Source organism: Apodemus sylvaticus, chromosome 19 (genome assembly GCF_947179515.1).
Source record: "Apodemus sylvaticus chromosome 19, mApoSyl1.1, whole genome shotgun sequence".
Lineage (NCBI taxonomy): Eukaryota > Metazoa > Chordata > Mammalia > Rodentia > Muridae > Apodemus > Apodemus sylvaticus.
Genome location: NC_067490.1, coordinates 42,485,049 through 42,507,186, shown reverse-complemented (window position 1 = coordinate 42,507,186; position 22,138 = coordinate 42,485,049). Strand labels below are relative to the sequence as shown.

Below are 22,138 nucleotides of genomic sequence, written 5' to 3'. Positions count from 1 at the left end.
ATTTTCCTAATTAGTGACTGATGGGGAGGGCCCAGCCCACTTTGGTTCTATAAGAAAGCAGGCTGAGCAAGTCAGTCAGCAGCACCCTCCATGGCCTCTGCATCAGCTCCTGCTCCAGGTTCCTGCCCTGTTTGAGTTTCTGTCCTGACTTCTTTCAATGATGGGTCTACAAACCCTTTCCTCTCCAACTTGCTTTTTGCCATGGTCTTTCATCAGAGCAATAGTAACCCTAGACCCAGACAGCACCTATAACCTCAGGACCCTGGAGGCTGATCAAAAAACAAGATCAAAAGTTCAAGGCCAGCCTGAAATACATGGCAAGACCTTCCCAAGACAGTCAGAACACTGACACCTAAATGAGGCATACACATTCCAACTGCTGATGTATAAAAACATGTGGAGAAAATATGCTTTTTATAATGAATAGAATATAAAATAACTCTTCTACCTTTTTTTTCATTAAAATATTTATGAGGGACTAGAAAGAAGGCTCAGTAATTAAAAGTGCATATTACTTTCACAGAGAAGACCCAAATTCTCAGCACATCAAAAGCTCAAAAGACCTGTAACTCCAACTTCAAGGGATCTAATGCACCAGAATTCACACATGCACTTATGTGCACACATAATGAAAAATTAAAACTAGTCTTTAAATACAATCAAATACATTCTGTTCCCTGTGAGTCTGCTTCAGCAAGGGGGAAAAATCTTTATTAAGAACTTTCTAAGATAACTTTCTATGGTTATCTTATGATTGATAGAACACAGTTTTTTCTATAGCATTCATAAAAATAAATAAGCCAAATGTAGTGATTCATGCCTGTAGCAATGGGAAACTGAGGCATAAGGAGTGTTGTGAGTTCTAGGTCAACCAGAGCTATACTGTGATTCCAACAGTGAGAAGACACTGTCTCACAAAAACTAAAGATCAAAATAAGGAATAAATAAATTAGCTTCCATTACTTTTAAGGGCATTTACAACTTAGAAGCTCTCATTTAACACACACAAAACATAGCGTCTTAGGTATATTAGCTCCTACATACCAAGGCAGTGTACAGAGCAATAGAAGGAAAATAAATCTTAGTCCAATAGAGAACGTGAGATGAATGTTTTTGTCTGAGTGGGTCCTATACAATCATTAACACTACAAAGTGCTAACGCAGGGCAAGCAACTTTATCATCTTGTAAATGGAGAATAAGGATGAAAAAGCAGACTAGGTATGCCCTACGTATCGGAAACATTAAGTCACTGCTTCACAGATGGATCTGTGTGGAATGCACCTTTTACAAATAATCAGCAGCATAGATCAATTTTTAAAACTGTTACTGTGTGTGCTCACACATACATGTAAAGGCACACATGTGGCGGTCAGAAGATAACCTGTGGGAGTTGGTTCTTTCCATGCTCCATGTAGGTCTCAGGGATCAAACTTAGGTGGTAGTCAGGTTTGATGGCAAGTTTCTTACCAGTCCAATAAATTATCTTTAAAAAAAATTGCCAAAGATTCTCAGATGGGCTAATGAGATAGCTTAGTTCATAAGGTATTTGCCACACAAAGGACCTGAGTACAATTTTCAGAACCTATACAAAGCTAAGCAGGGTGGTACATGCCCACCTTTTGGAAAGTGGAGAAGAGGATCCATTTGACTCAATGGCCAGCCATCATAGCCTAACCAGCAAGCCTCAGGTCTCAATGAGAGATCATGTCTCCAGCTCCAATACCAAGGTGCACAGTTTTCCTAAGGAACACTTAAAATTGACTTCTGGCCTTTAGCTACAGAAATAAAAAGGCATACATGCCCGTGCATGCCCACTGAGCGTACATCTGCCCGCTGCTAACCCTACACATAGAATTGTGGTAATTTAAAAGAGAGAGAGAGAGAGAGAGAGAGAGAGAGAGAGAGAGAGAGAGAGAGAACACGAAGTGCAGCATGCGTCTGCCTTGTGTTTGCAATGCAGCTGGGCTGGAGCTGGCCCAGTGTGTAAAGAGCCTGCTGCATAGCTCAGATCCCCAAACCCCACTCAAGAAGCCAGATGTGGCTGCACGCATGTATAAACCATGTGCTGGCGAGAGAGAGGAGGGAAGGCCAGGCATATCCTTCAGAGACATGAATCAGACTGAAATAGAAGCAATGAAGACACCCAATGTTTATCTCTGGCCTTCACACACACACATATATGCACATACACACATGAGCATGATACACATACAAACACACACACACAAGTAAAATAAGATTTCTGTGAAATATCTGTCATGAGGAAAGCAAATGAACTGAAAAGTCCAAGAAGAAACAAAAGACAACAAACATATGTAGAACTAAGATATAAAAACCAAAATGCTATGAAAGAAAAAGGAATAAAAATAAATGAAAAACTACATCGGGAATGAAAAAACAGATTCGATATTGTTGAAAACTAAATCAGTGATGTAGTAAACAATAAAAGTGCTTATCAATTAATTATGCAGAAATTAAAAACTAGCAGTAGGAGTTAAAAACAGAACTCTTAAGAGATGACTCATGCTATGGAAGCAAACCAACTCCAGCAAGCTGCGGCCTGACTTCTAAGAGTGTTGCAGCACATGTGCGCTCATGCGCACCAGACAGATACACATAATCAAAAATTTAAAACCCTGAAAAGATGGATGCTTAAAAATAAGACAGTGAGGCCAGACACAAACCTTTGCCCCTACTGGGGATCTCTGCTTTTGAGGCTATCCTGGTGTACACAGCAAGTTCCAGGATACACAGAGAAATCTTGTCTTGAGAAATAACTAATTAAAAATAAAAAAGAAGACAGTAAAAATGGGTACAATAGTTTTTGGGTTTGTTTTTGGTTTTTTTTTTTTTTGGTTTTTTTCTTTGGATTTGGTTTTTTCCAAGACAGGGTTTCTCTGTATAGCCCTGGCTGTCCCGGAACTCACTCTGTAGAACAGGCTGGCCTCGAACTCAGAAATCCGCCTGCCTCTGCCTCCCAGAGTGCTGGGATTACAGGCGTGCACCACCACCACCTGGCGGGTACAATATTTTTTAAAAGGGAAAGAAATGTTATATAATCCACAAGTAACAGTACTTTTAAAACTCATTTTAATAAAATATCATAAGAAGGAATAAATACCACAAAAAGAATAGCATCTGCATCTGTGTATCAAAAGGAGTTTCTTTAGCCCAGACAGAATTGAAAGGCCTGTGAAATAACTGCCAATCCTGATAACCTCAGTTCAATCCCCAGGGCTCACACAGTGGGGAGAGAACTAACTCCCTCAAGTCATCCTCTGACCTGCATATTTACACACACACACACACACACACACAACTTAAAAAAAAAAAAATAAAGATATCAGAAAGCTATTCAAGAAAATTGTAAAACTCCCTCCAGGACCCAGGCAGCCAAGGTGTCTGTAGCCTGCCACTCTTCATGCCAGTCAGTAACACGCACATGCAACAAGTCATTCTCAGACAGTACAGGGTTCAGAAAAGCATTCTGCATGCACAGTATCTGAAAACATTATTTGAAGAAACTAAGGTAATAAAACTGGAGGCCAGGCTGGGAGTATTGAAGCACAGTTAGTTGTAACTGAAGGACCCGAGGCAGGACGAGCAAACAAACGCGGGAGACACATCAAGTTCAAGGACAGGCTTGTAGACTGGACAACTCGTTCACACACTAAGTGTGAGAATTCCACACCATCCTATAGTGACGGAGTCATGCTAGCGGGCTGTATGATTAAGGTATGTATGAAACCTAAATGAATTTCATGGGGCCTGTCCTTGAGATATTTCATTATGTACAAGCAAATAATACAAAATCTGAAACATTTAATGATCACATGCATTTTGAATGAGGGATACAAATCTGTATTGCACAAGAGAAACATTTTATCTTGTTCTTGAATCTTATCCTCTCCACTGAATTTCCGTATGTATGCTTCCCGCCCCGTATTTGTGCTTTCTTTCGCTACTGCTGTTTTTCAGAGATGTGCCTGCCTCTGCCTCCCATGTGCTGGGATTAGAGGCGTGCGGGCATCACCACTTAGATTGTATTCATGCTAAGATAAAAAATACATGAGACATTTATGCTAAGATAAAAAATATAAGAGACATTTTACACAGTAAAAGCCAAAACTAAGAAGAAAATAAGGTTACATTAAATGTATAAAATCATGATGTAAGTAGCAATGCCTTAACCATATGCGTGTTGTTAGGCCCAAGGGCCTCTTTTATCCCTGTCAAGGGGAGGGCTAACCTTCTCTCCCTTCATATAACACTAAATGTATAAAATGATAAGGATAAAAGAACAAAGCATATGGGTCCGGGCAGGTTTTCTAAACACAAAGTGATGCAACAGAATTAAAATACAGGAACAGGCCGTACGTTACATCAGGTGTCACAGAAGCAAGCATATTAAAAAAAGAAACAGAAGTAATGACACAGGACAAGAAATAGGATTCAAGAGGGAATCAACTAAAGAATCCCTTCAAATTACTACAGAAGTAAACTTGCTACAGATTTACAAGAAGGCAGATGTAAAACTCTAAAATTAGCATTTAGAATTTTACGATAATCTGACAGCAATCCTATCACTGTTATATAAGGATTTTTAAAATGCAGCTTGATTTTTTTTCCTAGTAATTAATCTTATTGCAATTTTGAGTACCAGGAAAAAAGTTTCTAAAAGTCATATCAGTCAAGAAGCCTTTTGTGTATGTGTTCTAAATAACATACATAGAAAACATTAGTAATGCAAAGTAAAACAAAACAGAAATGGAAAACAAACTGTTCATAACAAATGAGACAAGAATATATAAGATATACAACATTTAAAAATTTTTAAATGTCATATTTTCCCTTATGTAATTGTACGTTCTAAGATATCTCATTAGTTAATATCAGCTTTTTTGGAAAGGAAAATCATTGCAGTAAAAGAACACACTGAGCTACATTGCAACCTCAGAAATGCTTTTTTAAATGTTTAAAGGAATAATCAATGAATGGCCAATCATCTGTATCAAATAAGTGAGAAATTACTTATAATGAAATGTATATAAATTGGTGACATAATAAATTCTAAGAGAAATTTCAGTAATTTGAAAAGTTAAAAACCATGTAAAAGATACAAAATACTGGCTTTCAACCATGATCTACCATGTCATTTAAGAATTACTATTTGGTTTTGATTTTTTTTTTTTTTATACTGCTGAGGAAAATTAACTATGGAGAAAAGATCTGGCAACCTTAAGTATGTTTAAAACTATATTAATTTACACAAAACATGCTAATCTGTCTACTTTTACAGCTTTGAATTCCATCTTATAGTGAGTCCAGGAGAATCAAATGCTTCACTGCAGATGCTACACAGGAGACAGATACTTCTGCATTCCAAGGCTCCCTGAAATCTTACATAATCTCTACAGTATTATTTGATAGTGGGACCATTATTATTTTTTCCAAAATGGCCACATTTTTCTCTTTTTTATTATGTGTTCGGTGGAAGACTAACAATCGAATCACTCTACTGTTGTCTAATGGTTGGTTAGGGGAAGGGCCAAGAGACTGAAGGAATGTCTTGTACTGATTCTGTTTATTTTTGTGTTAAAATCACAACTGTATATACAATGTGAAATAGGCAAGACTCAAAATAATATTCTGAACAATTATCCTCACTGACATGAAGTATCTTCTATCTATACTATATGATCTGATCATCTAAGAATAGTCCTTTAGAAGATGGCCCTACTTCTTGACTGTAATGTCAAAAGAACAGTCTCAAAATAAAATCTAGAAGAGGAAAAAAATGAAGACAGGTTATTTTTGAAAATTCTAAATCACATACTTTTAAAGATGAACTCTCCAAATAAGAAACACCCATGATGGATCTTTTTTTTCCATTCCTGTCCCAAGTATTCAGGAATAACTTCATCAAAATGTGTTTGAGAAGGTTCATTTAACACACGCGTGCAAATTTATAAAATTTAAAAAATTACTACTTAAATAAGGAGCATTTACTTTAAGAACAACTAATAGATACAAGCCAGTTTTCCCAACCTTGTAAAGACTATTTCAGAACCAATACTTCCAAGAAGAAAATGAGCAGAAGAGAAGTAGTATATTTAAAAGAACAACAAGGAAACCATATGGACTAGGAACTAAGCTCAGACGGCAGAAAGCTTAACAAGCTCCAGGTCTGAGCCCCTGAACTAGGTCTAGTGGTGAATGGCTGTAATCCCAGCACTTAGGAGGCAGGGGCAGGACAATCAGGTTCAGAGTCACTAAAGAGTAAATTCCAGGACAGCCTGTGCTACATGAAACACGCTGGTATGGTTCTCAAGCATACGGAAAAACAATCTCACTATAATAAACAAATACAGGAATCCGGAGACAGACCGGCAGGTAAAGGTACTTGCTATGCAAGCCTGGTGCTGAAGCTGGATCCTGGGAACCACGTAAAAATGAAAGAGAAGACCTGACTCCACAAAGTTGTGTGTCCTCCAACCTGCATCATGCATGCTGCGAGACATGCATGGGCATAAACACTGGGATGGTGTGTATAAGCTCAGCCCAGGGAGAGGCACTATTAGGAGGTGTGGCCCTGCTGGAGTAGGTATGTGTTTCTGAGGGTGTGGGCTTAAGACCCTCATCCTAGCAGCCTGGAAGTCAGTCTTCTAGCAGCCTTCAGGTGAAGATGTAGAACTCTTAGCTCCTCCTGCACCATGCCTGCCTAGATGCTGCCATGTTCCCGCCTTGATAATAAAGGACTGAACCGCTGAACCTGTAAACCAGCCTAGATTAAATGCTGTCCTTATAAGAGTTGCCTTGGTCATGCTGTCTGTTCACAGCAGTAAAACCCTAACTAAGTCAAACACAAATAATAATAATAATAATAACAACAACAACAACGAGGAGGAGGAGGAAGAGGAGAAGAAGAATGTAAATTTATATTGTACTGAGATCCATATTTTTACCCATCAGATTGATGATAAAACACTTGAGAACATAATCTTCAATATATATGGTCTCACTTCTGGTAGCAGTACAGATTAAATAACCTCTATATTTTTTATAATTTAAGAATAACTAGTAAAACATTTCTTAAAAATGTGGCACATAAGATATATAATGGTCTAGGGTCATTCTTTAGAATTAGTAAGCATCTGCTTTCTCGGGTCTCTGAAAGAAGACAGGTAAGAAACTTGGATGATCAGAGTAGTCTTCCTAACTCCACTTACTGCCTGTCTAATACTTTCTGTACAGATATAATGTACATGATGTACACGATCTAAGTATTTGTGAATGGGACACAGAAGAAAGAACAAAAGTGAGTAGCACAAAGAATGACATGAACTGTCAAATACATGACTTACATAAACACTTCCATCTGAGAGTAGAGCTCAGTGATAAAACATTTCCCTATCACACACAGGGTTCAACCCCTAATGTCATTTTTTAAAAAATTTTAAAAGTACTATTTATTTTAAAAAGATGGTAATGTCATACTGTTAGCATACTTTGGAAAAATGAGTCAGCCAGCGACCATATAACAGATTATAATAATGTCCCCTAATTAGCCAGACATCCTTGGAAACCCTAAAGACAAACCCTGTGATTTGTTTTGGACCATCAAACAAAACAACAATATGGGACTTGCCTTTACTGGTTGCTCCCATAAACTCTGGTGTTAACTTCTTAACTTCAGGAGAAGGAAGAGTCACAGCTAGCCTCCTACAAACATATGGTTCTACGGCACCCTAGCCAACAGCCAATACCAAATTCCGCAGCAAATAAATATTCTTGACTAACTACTTGGCCTATCCACTGATGGCAGATATATAAGCAAGCCCACAGAGAAGCAGTAACAGAAATGTTTTAACTAACAGACGCCCTGAATCATAGATTAATGCAGCTATTTCTTGACAAGTTTGGAGGGGAAGGAGGCATTGTACAGCAAATGTTAGTAAAAGCAGGTATAAAAATAAGACTGCTGACCAAATAAAATCCCTGCTTTACCTTTCCTGGTTTTTAAGTTCCACAGTTCCCACTATCTGTGGAGGACTGGATCCAGAATCCCCACTCTTCTACCTCAGATACTCAGTGCTTATGTAAAATGGACTGGCACTTGTAAATAACCTATCTACATCATCCCCTGCATTGTAAAGAAGCCTCTGGATTACTTACAGCAAATACAATATAAATTCTAAGTAAACAGCCACTACATTCAATTGTTTAAGAAATAACAATGAGAAACAAATCTGAACACATACTATAAGGGTACAAGTGTTCTTCCCCCACGTACTTTCTCAGACTGGATGAATCTGGATATAAAACCTACAGATATGAAGGTTTTATAGATTTACATACTACTTGTTTCATGATACTAAACTTATAAAAGTATTATCTATTTGATGAACTGTAAAGTCCAATTTCCTTATAGAAGCATTTACATAAAATACTTCAGTCTAAATGATCACAGAACGTTGAAGATAGTATTGTTTAGAAAAAAGTGGATCAATAGGAATAACAAGTGTACTGTTCTGTGAGTAAGAACATGCTCGCAGCCACTGTCAGCTACCAATAGTAACTATCTCTGCATTCTAAAAGCCCTCACACCTTGCTTTTCTGCTTGCTTTGTCTAGTGCCCATTCTCTCATGTGACCTCACTTGCTCTAAGGCAAACATGCTACATATAAGTCAATTAGCCTCCTCGCATCTCATTTCCTCCAGTGGGAAGTGGGAAAGCAGTACTTGTTTTTACAGATGCAAAGACTAAATTACTTGGAAAATGGTATACAGCAAAGATCAATAGCCCAAAATATTACTAAAAATAATATTAAGACAATTAACTAACATGTTTTCTATATTAAAAACCTTAAGGTAATCAACCAAAATATGATCTTTCTGATTTGGGGGGGAGGACTTAGAAATATATTTACAAATATACACTGAAGACAGCTAAAACACTAGCAAATAATGAATCACTTGGCCTATATTCCACAACCTTCAATAGGTTTTAAAACCAGAGGCTTCATTTTTTTTTTTGTATGTGTACTATAAATTTATAAAAGGCAAAAACAAGCCAAGCAATAAATCCCCCTGACAAGTTACCTTTATTATGACATTAGCATATGCTTTTAATATGTTCTACCATAATTTACGTAATTTTTTTAAGCATTACTAATGGCTTTGGAAAATAAGGCTCCTTCAAAGAAATACAGCAGCATTGGGAAACTGTAGTTGCTCCCTGACCAATGGTTTACCATTGCCCCCTTTCAAGGAGAGATCAGACATGGACACCTCCCTGCCCTACATGAAAAAAGTTTTTGGGTTTGTTTGTTTGTTTGTTTGTTTTAAGTTATACCTGGATGGATGATTATAAAAATTGGCCAACTTTTAAGAGGTGTTTTAAATAGGTAATTATCTCATCTATAGATATGAGTCACTGACCAGCTACAAAGACCCCTACCCACAGTGTGCAAGGGATCCACCTATTTTACACTAACATGAGACATACATAAATGCTACGAGTACATTTTCCAGTTCACTTCAATTTGAACATTTTAAAGCGCACTTAGTACATGAGGTAACAAGAAGATTCTAGAGACAAGTATTAAAAAGGGTAACATTATGCTATTATTTATGGCAGAAATTTGCTGTTGTTTTTTTTTTTTCAATAATAATCCTGTGAGGTAGAAATCATTAAAATTTGTTTTGCAGAAAAGGAGATTAAGGCACATAAAAGTCAAGCAACTTGCCCAGGGTCTCTATCTCAGCACAGAAGGCAGTAGGGTAGAGGAATTATTGGGGGGGGGGGGGGTGAGGGGGTTACCTGAGGGTAGCACTACGTGGCTATTTCTACAAACAATATTCAAGGCAATAAGTCATTTAATAGCTGTGTGGGAAAGGGGCAGGCTTAGGAAAACCAGAGATAAACTTTGGGAGTGGTAGAAAGAGCCGAAGGCTTAGAGAACTTGATATCTGAGTTGTTACTTTAAGGATGAGTACCAACTTCAATGCCAAGGATCGCCCACCCCCCTCACCCCCAATATATTAACCAAAATAAATTACTTACTTGAAATTGAGAAAAACAATTTTGAGAGTAATCTTCCTCAGATATATTATTCCATAGTTTTAAAACAAATAATATGATGACAGTTTAATTTTTAGGTTGCTTTTATGTGGCTTGTCTTGGTTTTTATTCTGAAATGAAATTTAGATTAGTCATTTTCTTGTTCTGAGAAACTAGGAGTATGCCAACATGTTTTAATTTTACATTCTTTCACATAGCAACATGTATTCTTACTTACAAAGCCATCTATTTCACATCTTAAACAAACCTAATTTAATATATAAGTTACTTTTTTAGTGTAAATATATGTATATTCAAACTAAAATACTTCTTTTAATTCTTGTTATACTTTCTTGGCAATTGTAAGGAGTATAAGAAAAAAATAGAAAACTTTTACAAATTGTCAAATATTAGACAAGGCATTTCTGAAGTAACATTTGTTTGTTAATATAATGTTCTCTGAACCCAAAGGAAATTCAATAATTACCCCCAAGGAAACTGATTTCAAATTCTTAGTATTTTCCAAACTCTCACCTAAAACTAAAATAGAATTGGCCAGAAAATGCATGTAAGTAATTCCCACTGGTGATGCCCATCATGTGCTTCCGAAGTCACTTTGCTAGACATACGCAATTTCTGCTGCAGAAAACAGTCCAGTTTTCCAATCCTAATTAAGCAACCAGAGTTTTCAGTTAAATAATTTGAAATACTTTAAAAAAAAAATGTAAGAACCAGAAGAAACATGGGATCATCTGGAAATCTTCAAAAGAATAATTTTTAAAATTCATCAAAAGTTTAAAGGATTGTAACTGGGAGTCTTAATTTTACTTCTAATTTGTTCTGGTCTCCTAACACATCTACATCATGTTTGGATAGTGAGTGTCTTTATGATTGTCTGTAATACCCATTTCTGTATTCTTTATATTTGCATAGCAATCGCAAGTTAACATAATTATTCATAACTATATCCAAAGTTCACAGTATCTTAATTCACATTATTTCTTCTTATTTAATATCACTCTAGTGTTAAAATAGCAGCTAGGCACCATAGTAACACACACTCCACAGCATAACACATAACACACTCCTTAAATTTATAAGTATTCCTTTGAAACAACTAAAGCTAATGGCAACCTACACTATTTAAATGCAAACTACTTAAACTGCAATCTTTTTTTTTTCTTTTCTTTTTCTTTTTTTTCCTTTATATTAACTGAATGGATTCTAGTCCAATGAAAAGTCAGAGGAAGATGCATACCAGCAAAGGAATCTGAGAAGTCTAATACATTTTTGATTGTCTAATTCTAATATTGACTTTCGTTTACAGCTGTCCTAAATTCTTTGTTATGTTTTACTTATTCTTAAAGAACAATTATCACACACACACAGAAAACTTACTCAAATCTATTCCACAATTATATTATCTCTCCTTCTAGACACAGTTTTAAACTATGTACAAGAAGTTAGGAATTCTTCCAATGTTCTGTATTTCATTTATCAATTGTCATCAATATTGTCCCATTATATCCCTTCAAATTTGAGAAAGGGCCAATGTGAAGTAGTGAAATCTGTCAAAATTCAGTTTTCATATCTCGCCCTATACTAACCAACTACTGGACACAGCCTGAAGCTGCCTCTCTAAAACTCATGTGTGAATATTTACATGTATTATATATAATATATGCATATATTCCCATACAGTTTCATATATACATATACACACACATATATATAATGATGTCTAGAATGGTGTTTCTCCACCCTCACTATGTTACTGGTATTTAACACTTTGGACAACAGAAGAGCAGATAGAACATCTGCATGGTGGTTAGTGGAAAATATACTTAAAGAGAAGTTAAGATTTAGAGTATTACAATAGATACTCTTTGATATATATAAAATGCAAAAATTCATAGTATGTGTGAATTTTAAATCCAAACTTCACATCGAGAATGATTTTTTCAAAGGGACATACATCTTCTATTAGACAGTCACCTCCAGCCATCTAAGATTGCCCACCAATGCATATGGCGGGCAAGACTGAGATTTGGACCTAGAGAAGGTCTTTCCCCACTGATGACTAAAGTCATTCCAATTAGTAAAGCACCTTAACGCACTTCAGATATCTAATAAAAATTTTACTCATCCTGGTAGTTACTAGCACCCTAAAGCCTCCTTTTTGGATTCTCCAATTCACTGTGGCTACCCTCCAAGGAGCCACACCCACCAATTAAAGGCTCTGATTAAAAGATCACTAACAATAAAATGTTAAGCAGTACTGTAACAATCATTTTGCAAGTGTTCACAGCAATTATTAGGACCTGTTCCTTCTCTTCTGCTTTACTGATTCCTGTAACTACAACTGAACCAGTTTAATCGCTGGTGGCCATCACTGTCACCAAATTTTGTTGTTTCTGAAGACAACAGTACAAATGCATTGCATTCCGCTATCTCTATCTAGAACATACTCCAGTCTTTCACTTGGCCCTTGCCCTCTTACGACATGGCACTACTGCTATACAGGCATTATTTTATCACGATGCTGCCACAGGTACTCTTATATTTCATTTGACACATATACAAACTGTGAAGCACAAAACCCTTCAGTAGAATTGCTGACTTACAATAAAAGCACACTTTAAATTCTGAACATTTCAAACTGCTTTACATGGGCACGAGGACTCTGATCTTCCCAGAGGCCTGAGACTGCCACTCTCCTCCTTCACCATTCTTAGCCTACGGAGCTTTGTGAATATGACAGACGATGGAATATGCTGCAGCCGTAATTATAGCTCTACAAGGCATCTATTACACACATACAACACTTTTCACGTGGATTTTCTTTGTTCACTTCTCTATTGGTAGGAGCTATTTATTGGGAAGAAAGTAGGCCCTTTTCAAAAGTACAAATGAGTTTACAAGTTTTATTTACCTTTTACCTTGTGTTTTTTTCTACAAATGGCGTTTTGTGTTATAAAATTAAGAATCTAGCTTCAGTGCTGTTTTTTCATATTCTGAAAGCCACTCATCATTCCTAAACTACATCAAAAATGTTATCCTGTTTCTTTTTTTAAAACAATTTATTTATTTATTTCATGTATATAAGTACACTGCAGCTGTCTTCAGACACACCAGGATAGGGCATCAGATCCCATCACAGATGGTTGTGAGCCACCATGAGGTTGCTGGGATTTGAACTCAGGACCTCTGGAATAGTAGTCAGTGCTCTTACCCGCTGATCTACCTCTCTAGCCCCATTATCCTGTTTCTTATTTCACATGCTTTTGACAACTCTGGAAACCATATTATTTTTTGTCCAGAATAGTAGCAATCTATCTAAAAAGATCATTGTTTAATAATCACTTCTCATCTATAAATCAAAAATAGTATCTTAGTTTTAATGTGCTAACATACATGAGCTCATTTCTGAGTTTTACTCTGTTACATTTGTTACTGTGTGTCAACATCATGACAGCTTCAAAACCATTTTAAGTTGTGGGGCTTAGAACTCAGCTACAGAGTACTCACCAGTGAGTTTGACACTCATTACAAGAAAGCACACCTTCATACACCCACTACCACACCTCAAAATTAAAACAACTTCACAAACAAATAGATACGGCAACTAAAAATTGCTAGTTTGCTTTATTAAAAAAAAAATGCTGTTGACATTTTCTCAATTAATATGATCAAAACACTATAATGCAATTAATTATGCACTTTAGTAGATATTTACTTTGGAGACCCTAATGAGTCTTATACCTTTTTCTTACTATATTTCTGAAAAACATCTAGGAGACTGGATTTTTCTTTAAAAATGTGTGAGCAGTCTTTTACAAACTATTAAGTCAATTATCTGCAGAAAAATCTGAAAAATACAAAACACTTTAATACTGAGAACCAACCTTTATATTTCAATAAATTTTTCTGCATTTAAATGACTACTTTGTAAGCTGATACTTTCACAACAGTTATTTATGATTTGGGAATGAATAATGTTTTGCTGGAATATGCTCCACTTGCAATTATTAGATATACGGGGTTGTTTTCTGTGATGACTATCATCCATTGATTAGTTTTTGCAAGGAATGCTCATGTTTCAAGCACGCTGGTAAGTATAGGCCTATAATTGTGAACAACAACAAAAACCATTACTAGCATTTCTGGAGGTTACAATGAGGAAAAACTAAACATTAATCTCCAACATATACAGAATAGTAACTACAGCAATGTTACAAAGGAGCTTTAAACTTCTGGGCAGGGAAGACTTTCCTGAGGGAAGATAAACTGGAGTTTTAGAAGAAGAAAAGGCAATATTCTACTCATAGGGAACAGCAGGTACCACGCCCTCACTGTGGGAGGGAGCACAGCAAGAAGGGGCTAACATAACATAATGCCAATATGCCTGGGATACAGAGAACAAGGCAAGAAGACCATGGTGCAAGCCATGACTGAACAGAAAGGAAGGGCCGCACTATGCAAGACCTTGAGGACAGGCGGTTGACACCACATTAAGATAAGAAATTTTGTCTGTATTCTAAATACAACTGAAAGCTACTAAAGCATATAGGGTGATGTAATCAAGTTTACATTTTGGAAAAAAATCTGATTACAGTGTAGAAATCAGATTAGCATGGGCAGAGTTGATTGGGATTAAACCAAGATTAGGAGGCTATTGTAGTAAATGCTATCAAAAATGCTAGGAACTTGTTTTAGGATGATGATGGATAATGAAAAGCAAGTGGATTCAAAAGATAATCAGATTTGCCAAAAAGATTTATGTTCATCAATTAAAATCTCTGAAACTAGAATTAATGGGTCAAAAAGGAACATTTCAATGCACCAGTTCCTTGGTGTACTGGAATACATTGCTAAACTGCCCTGCACAGAGAAGTTTTCATCATTTGTAAATCACTTTCTAACTATTTCCTTCACTAAGCCTTCCCTGGATTTCCATGTCAAGGAGGCCATCACCCCCTCCTTTTGGAGTCCTCATTATATCCTCCTACATTTCTGCCTAAGCCTAATAATTTTATGTGCAATTTATATTTATGTTTGTGCTTCTTGTTTTCTGAGTTTCTAGAGGGTAATCCTGCTTTGACAAAGGCACACAGACTAGGGTGATACACATATAGTAGCTTCTCAGTCCTACTCTAGACATGAGAGGGACCCTAATGTCTGTTCCCAATGTGCTGATTTGACTTTAGTCAAATATATTACATAAAACTAATAAAGGTTTCTATTCAGGACTTCAAGTATAAATTAAAGTGGCCAATTTTGTTTGTGATTAGCATGACTAGATCTGTGTGCTTCAAAAATCTCTAACAATTATAACTGAATATGTCTTACATGATCTTAAAATATTTTTGGCCGGGCAATGGTGGCGCACGCCTTTAATCCCAGCACTTGGGAGGCAGAGGCAGGTGGATTTCTGAGTTCGAGGCTAGTCTGGTCTACAGAGTGAGTTCCAGGACAGCCAGGACTACACAGAGAAACCCAGTCTTGAAAAAAAAAAAACAAAAAACAAAACCGCATTTTGCTGTGCGGTAGTGGCGCACGCCTTTAATCCCAGCACTTGGGGGCAGAGGCAGGCGGATTTCTGAGTTCAAGGCCAGCCTGGTCTACAGAGTGAGTCCCAGGACAGCCAGGACAACACAAAGAAACCCTGTCTCTGTCTCGGGGGGGGGGGGGGGGGGGGGGGGAAATATATTTTTTTTAATGTTTAGCTAAAAGAATGAACAAGATTCTCATTATTTTATAATATGAGTTAAGTGCTATAGTTTACAAAATCATACTCGTTTCAAATATATAATTAATAATCTACCAATTATAATAGCTAATTACAGCTAGGTTTATAAAATGTAAGAATAAATCAATCAAATAAGTACCTATAACTCATGTAGAATTCCAGAATTATAAAAGAGAACTCACCTGATTTCATGTTACTATCTACAACAATCTATACAACTATTCACCAAATAGGAGGAAAATGTACAAGAAAGCAGTAGTAAAAGTTCCTTACTTGAATGCAAGCGGCTCCCTCTGTAGTTTGTTTGGCCTACTTTGTTCAAAGACAGTGAACACCTTACTTAACTCCTACTCTGCATCTCAGCAGGGAATCTCTTTCAAAGGGTAATCATGCTTAACCTGGTGAGGGGAAAACTGCAGAGTCTCAACTAAGCTCAGCATGGAGGGAGTACATCCAGCAACTAAGCAAAAGTTGAGATGTGGATTCTGGGCAGCATCTAGTTCCTCGCCTGAGTCAGGACCTCAGCAGTGAGTTTCCTGAGTAGTCACACCCATACAGATATAAAGGAAAAAGATATTATCCCATACTTTATTCATATTGCTTTTTTCCCACAAATTACTAGAATGTTACTATAATTTTTTTCAACAATGATAACACTTGGGACACATCAAATAATCATGCATCAAAGTAACATTCAAGACTTTTTTAAGTCTCCAGACCTCATGAGTTTAGAGGTCTGGAGAGATGGTTCAGCTGTTAAAGGCTAGGCTAACAAAAAAGAGTTGAGTGCCAATGAGAAGGCTCAGCTGGTAAAGGCACTTGTTTCCTGGCCTGATGACCTAGGTCCCAGGAGCCCACAAGGTAGGAGTCCTCTGACCTCCAAACATCACCATGGTGGTTGAGTACTCATGTACACACACACACAGAGAGAGGGGGGGGGGGGGGCAAGCATGGTGCTTGAGTACACATCTACACACACACCATGGTGCTTGAATACACATATGTACTCACACACACACCATGGTGCTTGAATACATATACGTATACACAGAGAAAGACAGAGAAAGACAGACAGAGAGAGGGAGAGAGAGAGAGAGAGAGAGAGAGAGAGAGAGAACATGGTGCTTAAGTACACATCTACACACACACCATGGTGCTTGAATACATATATGTACACACACACACACACACACACATGCACGGGCACGCATGCAAGCGCGCCCAAACGGATGTAAAAAGCTTTAGTGAGTTTAAAGAATTAAGGGTTTCTAAAAAGTGACTCCCAAAAAAAACAAAACAAAACAAAAAAACAAAACAAAAAAAAGTGACTCCTTCACTCAACATGAAAAAAATAAAATTATTTGTAAGGAATCACTATGTTCAGTTAGTGAATGATCAAACCAATCAGTTAAAAATTTACATTCAAGTCTCAATATGCTATTTAAAAAAATATTTTCAAATTTCACAAACTCAAAACACAGGTGGTTAGATCCAAGACATTTATTTACATTACCCCAAATATGTCCTTAAGGCAGGACAACAAAAGTTAACTGGACTGTTTCCTAAGGCAGAAAATTACTTTTCCTTTAACAGCAGTAATCTAATCGACTCAGAATTTAAAATTCGAATAGCGATTTTGAAAGAAAATTTCTTCTGATGGTATTTTTAAGATCTCCTTTGAATAGTAAATTCTGTCTAAGAAAAAAAATCTTTTCTCCAAATCAAAGAATTAAGGTCTTCCAAAGTTAACACCTACAAGGTGAAGACTTAAAGGTGTTACAAATGTTCATTAACATAGTTTGTTAGTAATATGTCTGAATTTTGTAATAGTAAATTTATTTTCAATAAAAATTCTAGCATTCAGATTTTTGTTTTGTTAGCTGATTTGGTTTTTCAAGACAGGGTTTCTCTGCATATTCCTGGCTCTCCAGAACTAAGTAGGCCTTGTAAATTTAACTAGTAAGACTGGCCTTGAACTCAGAGACCCACCTGCCTTTGCTTCCAGGGATTATAGGCATTCAGCATCACACCCAGCAAGCACTGATTTTTAATAAAATATTCTGGCCTCTCTATTATGTCAATTGTTTCCAAGTTTTAAATCTATATGGCCTGGACTAGTTTTCTTTGGGAAGAGAATTTAAAGCAGAAAATTCTGCAGCGTAATTTTCATTGAATCTGGATTAATATTAATTCTACTGGGGGGGAGTCTCTGACATTAAAAATGCTTGATTTATATAAACTGGAGACTTTTAAGTGAATGCCAAGGACTTCAATTTTTTTCTCACATTGAGGAAGCAAGATTTGTTTTATACAATGTAAGGAATTATTTTATTGTTTTCTCTCTAACCTCAGCTCCAAGGTATCTCCCAAGCAGGTAAACCATTACCACATGTTAATGAACCAATTACTGAGTCCTAAACTGACACTCACATTCATCTATGTGTCATGCTTGAAACAGAAACTTCTGTTTTAACCTTTGAACTATACTTTAGACCTGATAATCCTTAGCAACTTGATGCTTCTGCCTGTATCAAAAGTATTTATTTTTTTCTTCATTTATATTATACATTTCCAAGTACACCACAAAAAAAAAAAACATTTTTTTTAAATTGGAGGCTGGTGACCTACTGTAAGATATTCAAGAAGAGATAAATATTTCTTATGAAATAGTTCACATTCCAACATTCAGAAACACAAGTGTATACACCAGTCTATTTGTAAAAGATACTCTTTCACAGAACCGTGCTGATAGCAAGTGAAATTCATGTAATCCAACAAACAAAGCTGTCCTACATAATAGTTTGAAAAAAAAATCACTCAAGGACACATTATTTAGTGAGTGTAGCAGGAAAACTTGTAACCCAACCACCATACAAACTAGACCACCACAACAATATCCTATTAGCATGATGCTCTACAACTTGAAAATCGACTTCACTATCATCCTCTGCAGCTGAAGGGAGAACAGGCAGTCTACTACCCTGAGCTTCCAAATCCAAACAAAGACAGCACCACAGTATTTAAAAAGGTAGAGAACCTATCCTCCAGAACATTACAATGCCTCTTAATTTCCAGTCTTCCTCGTCCCAAATGCTATACTTTCTACCAACTGTTACCAGCATTCGGATTCTCTATCTTCTAAGATTCGCAGCATCAAACTCTATTTGAAAAGGGAGTCTTTTACCAAGCCTTATTTATGGCATTGACATTGTTAACAAAGAGAATTCACATTAAAAGGTAATAGCTTAGAACGAGTGCCTGTATTCTGCAAAGTGGGATCATCTTGGTAATCCACAGAAGCTGACTAGTAATAAGGCTGAATGGCGACGAAGGCGAAGAGCATCAAGTGGGAAATGCTATCTAAAACCCCATAGGGCTAGACCTTGGTAAGAACGTCGTCCTCCAGAATGCGGCTTTATCGTCTCTTGTTAACAGTTTAAAGCATGTAAAAAGAAGCAAAACTGAAAAATAAAAACACAAAAACCTTGTCTATCTGGCCTCTCACCTATTTATCTATTTACATTATAAATCCCAAAGAGCGTTCCAGAGCATAGCTTGTCATTCCCCCGCCCCCCGCCACACACACACCATTTCTTCAACATGGCTTTTTTTTTTAAATCTATTTTTAAAATGCAACCCTGCAACCCAGCCTAGAGGCATTTTAAAACGTCTATGCTGCAGAGCTTGGCGGTGTTTCCTAACGAATTACACCCCCATTAGGTGTAATATTTTATGTTGGGCGACACAAACACGTAGTTCCTATTTCCATGGGTGCACATTTCCTGAAAGCATTGCACCTGAGGATGCCGCTCTGTCCCTGCCGAGGCGTTAAACTCTAAGCAGTCACGACCTGCACTCACACAAGAGCCACATGGTCACTTCAATGAGAAAGATGATCTGGCCCCGGGCGCCACTTTCTACAGCTACAGCATCTCCGGCAGGGGCAGAGGAGAGCGAGGATGAAAGAGGCAACGGGGAGCGACGGACAACACGCCTGACACTTCCCCTCTGCCCTCAAAGCCATTTCTAGAACGGGGCACTGGGGACACGCAGCGAGTTGGCCGGGGTCCCCACCGGCGACCGACCTCTAAGGACCCGCGAACTCGTCCTTGGGGACGAGGCGCAGCCGCCCGACCCACCGGGAGAGGGGACTCCAGCCCGCCCGCCCGCCGCTCGCAGAGTAGAGCCCGCCGCCCGCCGCCTCTCCGCCGAGGAGGGGGGCGCAGCGCAGCGCTCGCGCGAACCCACATTTTTTTTTTGCGCCTCCTGTCATCACGCGCGGGAGAGAAGGCGAGCGAAGCCGAGAGGAGGGAAGACTCCGCGGCGACCCCGGAGAGGGCCGGCGGCGTGCGCGCGAGTGCGCGGAGGGAGGGCAGCCCCGACGACCCGGCGCTCGCGCTCCCGCCCGCTCCCGCTTACCTGCCGGGGTCGCCCCGAAGACTCGTACGACCGGCACCTTCTTGACAGGGAGCTGGGTGACGGGGGATTGGCAGATATCCAGCCCCGGCAGCGGGCTGGCCATGTAGTAGTCGGCAGTCACTATCCTCACAGAAAACATGTTCGCCGCCGCCGCCACCGCCTCCACGCCACTCCACTGCGACCTGGCAGCAGCGGCGGCGGCGGGCTCCGCAGGCAGAGGCGCCTCCTCCCCTTCCTCCTCGGTTCGGCTTTCCCCCCCGCCCCCCGCCCCTCGCACGGACGCCGAGGCGAGCGGCGGCGGCGGCGGCGCGCGGGGGCTGCGGAGGCTGTGTGCTGCCGCCGCCTCCTCAGGCGCTCCCGGCGAGAGGCCGCGGGAGAGAAGCCCTCGCGCGTTCGTCGGGTCGGGTGGTGCCGCTGCTGCTGCTGCTGCTGTAGCTGTTGCTGCTGCTGCTGCCGCCACGGCCGCCGCCGCCGGGGATCACACGGGCTCCTCGGTCCCAGGCTGCAGCTCTTGTTGCCATGATGATGATGTCACGGACGCAACCACTGGGGGAGGGGAGGAGGGGGTGTGTGCGCGCGTGCGCGCGCGCGCGAGCGGCGACGGGAGGGGGAAGGAGGCTAACGGGAGGGAGAGCGGGCGCGCGCGCGCGCGCCCGGGATTGAAGAAGGGACGGGTTGGGGTGGGGGGCGTCGAGGCGTTCTCCCCCACGCTGTGAGCGCGCGCCGGGGAAGAGGCTGGCGGGAAGCCGGGCCGCGCGGCGCGCGCCTTGGAATCGATGATTCGGCCGGTGGGCAGGGTCACCGCGGTGGAGCCCCGGAGAGCGCCGATAGCATGGATGGGCTCAGAGGGGCGCAGGGTTTCGGCGGCTCCTCGAGTTCGCCCCGCCGACCGCCATCTCACATCTTACGGAAGAGGCGGGGGCTGCCGCGGAGAGGCTATTTTTTTTTGTTTTTTGTTTGTTTGGTTGGTTGGTTTTGTTTTCGCAAGGTAAGGGAAGCCGCCCGCCGGAGAAGAGAGGCGCGGCGTAGATCTCGTGCGGCTCCGGCCTCGCGGGAGGGTGGGAAGGAGGGCGGCCGGCCGGCCGGGCGGGGCGCTGGACGGGCCGGCCCTTCTCAGGTAACGCGGCGGCAGATCTGGAGCCCAGGCGGGCGCGAGGGGCGGGGGCGCGCGGGCCTCGGCCTATAAAAGGGCCGCCCCGGCGCTCGCTCCCCGCCCCGCCCTCCCCTCCCCCCCACTCGGGGCGAGCCTCGCGCCCCGCCCTCCTCCGCCGCCTCCTCCTCCTCCTCCTCTGCGGTGCTGCAGAGTCTGCGCCCGGCCACTTAATGAGATTTATTCACGCGCGGCCCTGCCCGGCTTTGCCCAGGCTGGGCAGATACACACAGCACCGGGATTTCCCACCGTCGTGTTTTTCTCCCGCCCCCTCTGCCTGCCCCTCTCGCGCTAGGACGACCACCGTGGGTTCCCCTGCGGCCGCACAGGATGCACACCCCACACACGCGGCACGAGCGAGAACACCCAAAGACTTGCTTGCCCCACTCACCTCCCTCCCTCCACTCCATCCGCAGCAGCCCCGAGAGCCTTTCAGAGGAAATGTTGGCAAAAGGGAAAGGCTCCTGAAAGTCGGGCGTGTATTTCATTCACTCGGAGTGCAGGATTTTACTACGGGTTGACACAGAAGAAAAAGGGGGTGGGGTAGGACCAAAAATAAAATAACGTAAAAACCAACTTTATTTGGAGCCTGAGAGGAGATGGAGTGGTGCGGTTAGGGATTGAGGGGTGCGTGGAAACAGATGCTGCTGGTGTGGATGTTAAATTAGAACCTATGGGTTTTGTCTGGCTTGGTCACTAATATTGGGCGTGACCTCGGAGAAAGAATTTGGGTTCTTTAGGCCTCGTTTTTCCCAC

At 40.2% G+C, this 22,138-nt stretch overlaps 1 protein-coding gene and 1 pseudogene across 4 annotated transcripts in view; both read right to left on the bottom strand.

Annotated features, from left to right (window-relative positions):
* The window catches only part of Rev3l (REV3 like, DNA directed polymerase zeta catalytic subunit), a 153,965-nt gene extending 133,058 nt beyond the window's left edge, over positions 1 to 20,907 (bottom strand). For 3 of the 4 annotated variants that reach the window (XM_052164545.1, XM_052164547.1, XM_052164546.1), the window contains exon 1: positions 20,233 to 20,907. In XM_052164545.1, coding sequence (XP_052020505.1) covers positions 20,233 to 20,371 — 139 coding nt within the window. In that variant the 5' untranslated portion in view covers positions 20,372 to 20,907. Of the gene's footprint in view, positions 1 to 10,067; positions 10,196 to 20,232 lie in introns of all 4 variants that reach the window. The other variant, XM_052164548.1, reaches the window with a different exon arrangement.
* On the bottom strand, positions 4,135 to 4,272 carry LOC127670295 (uncharacterized; annotated as a pseudogene).
* Positions 20,908 to 22,138: the final 1,231 nt, after the last annotated feature.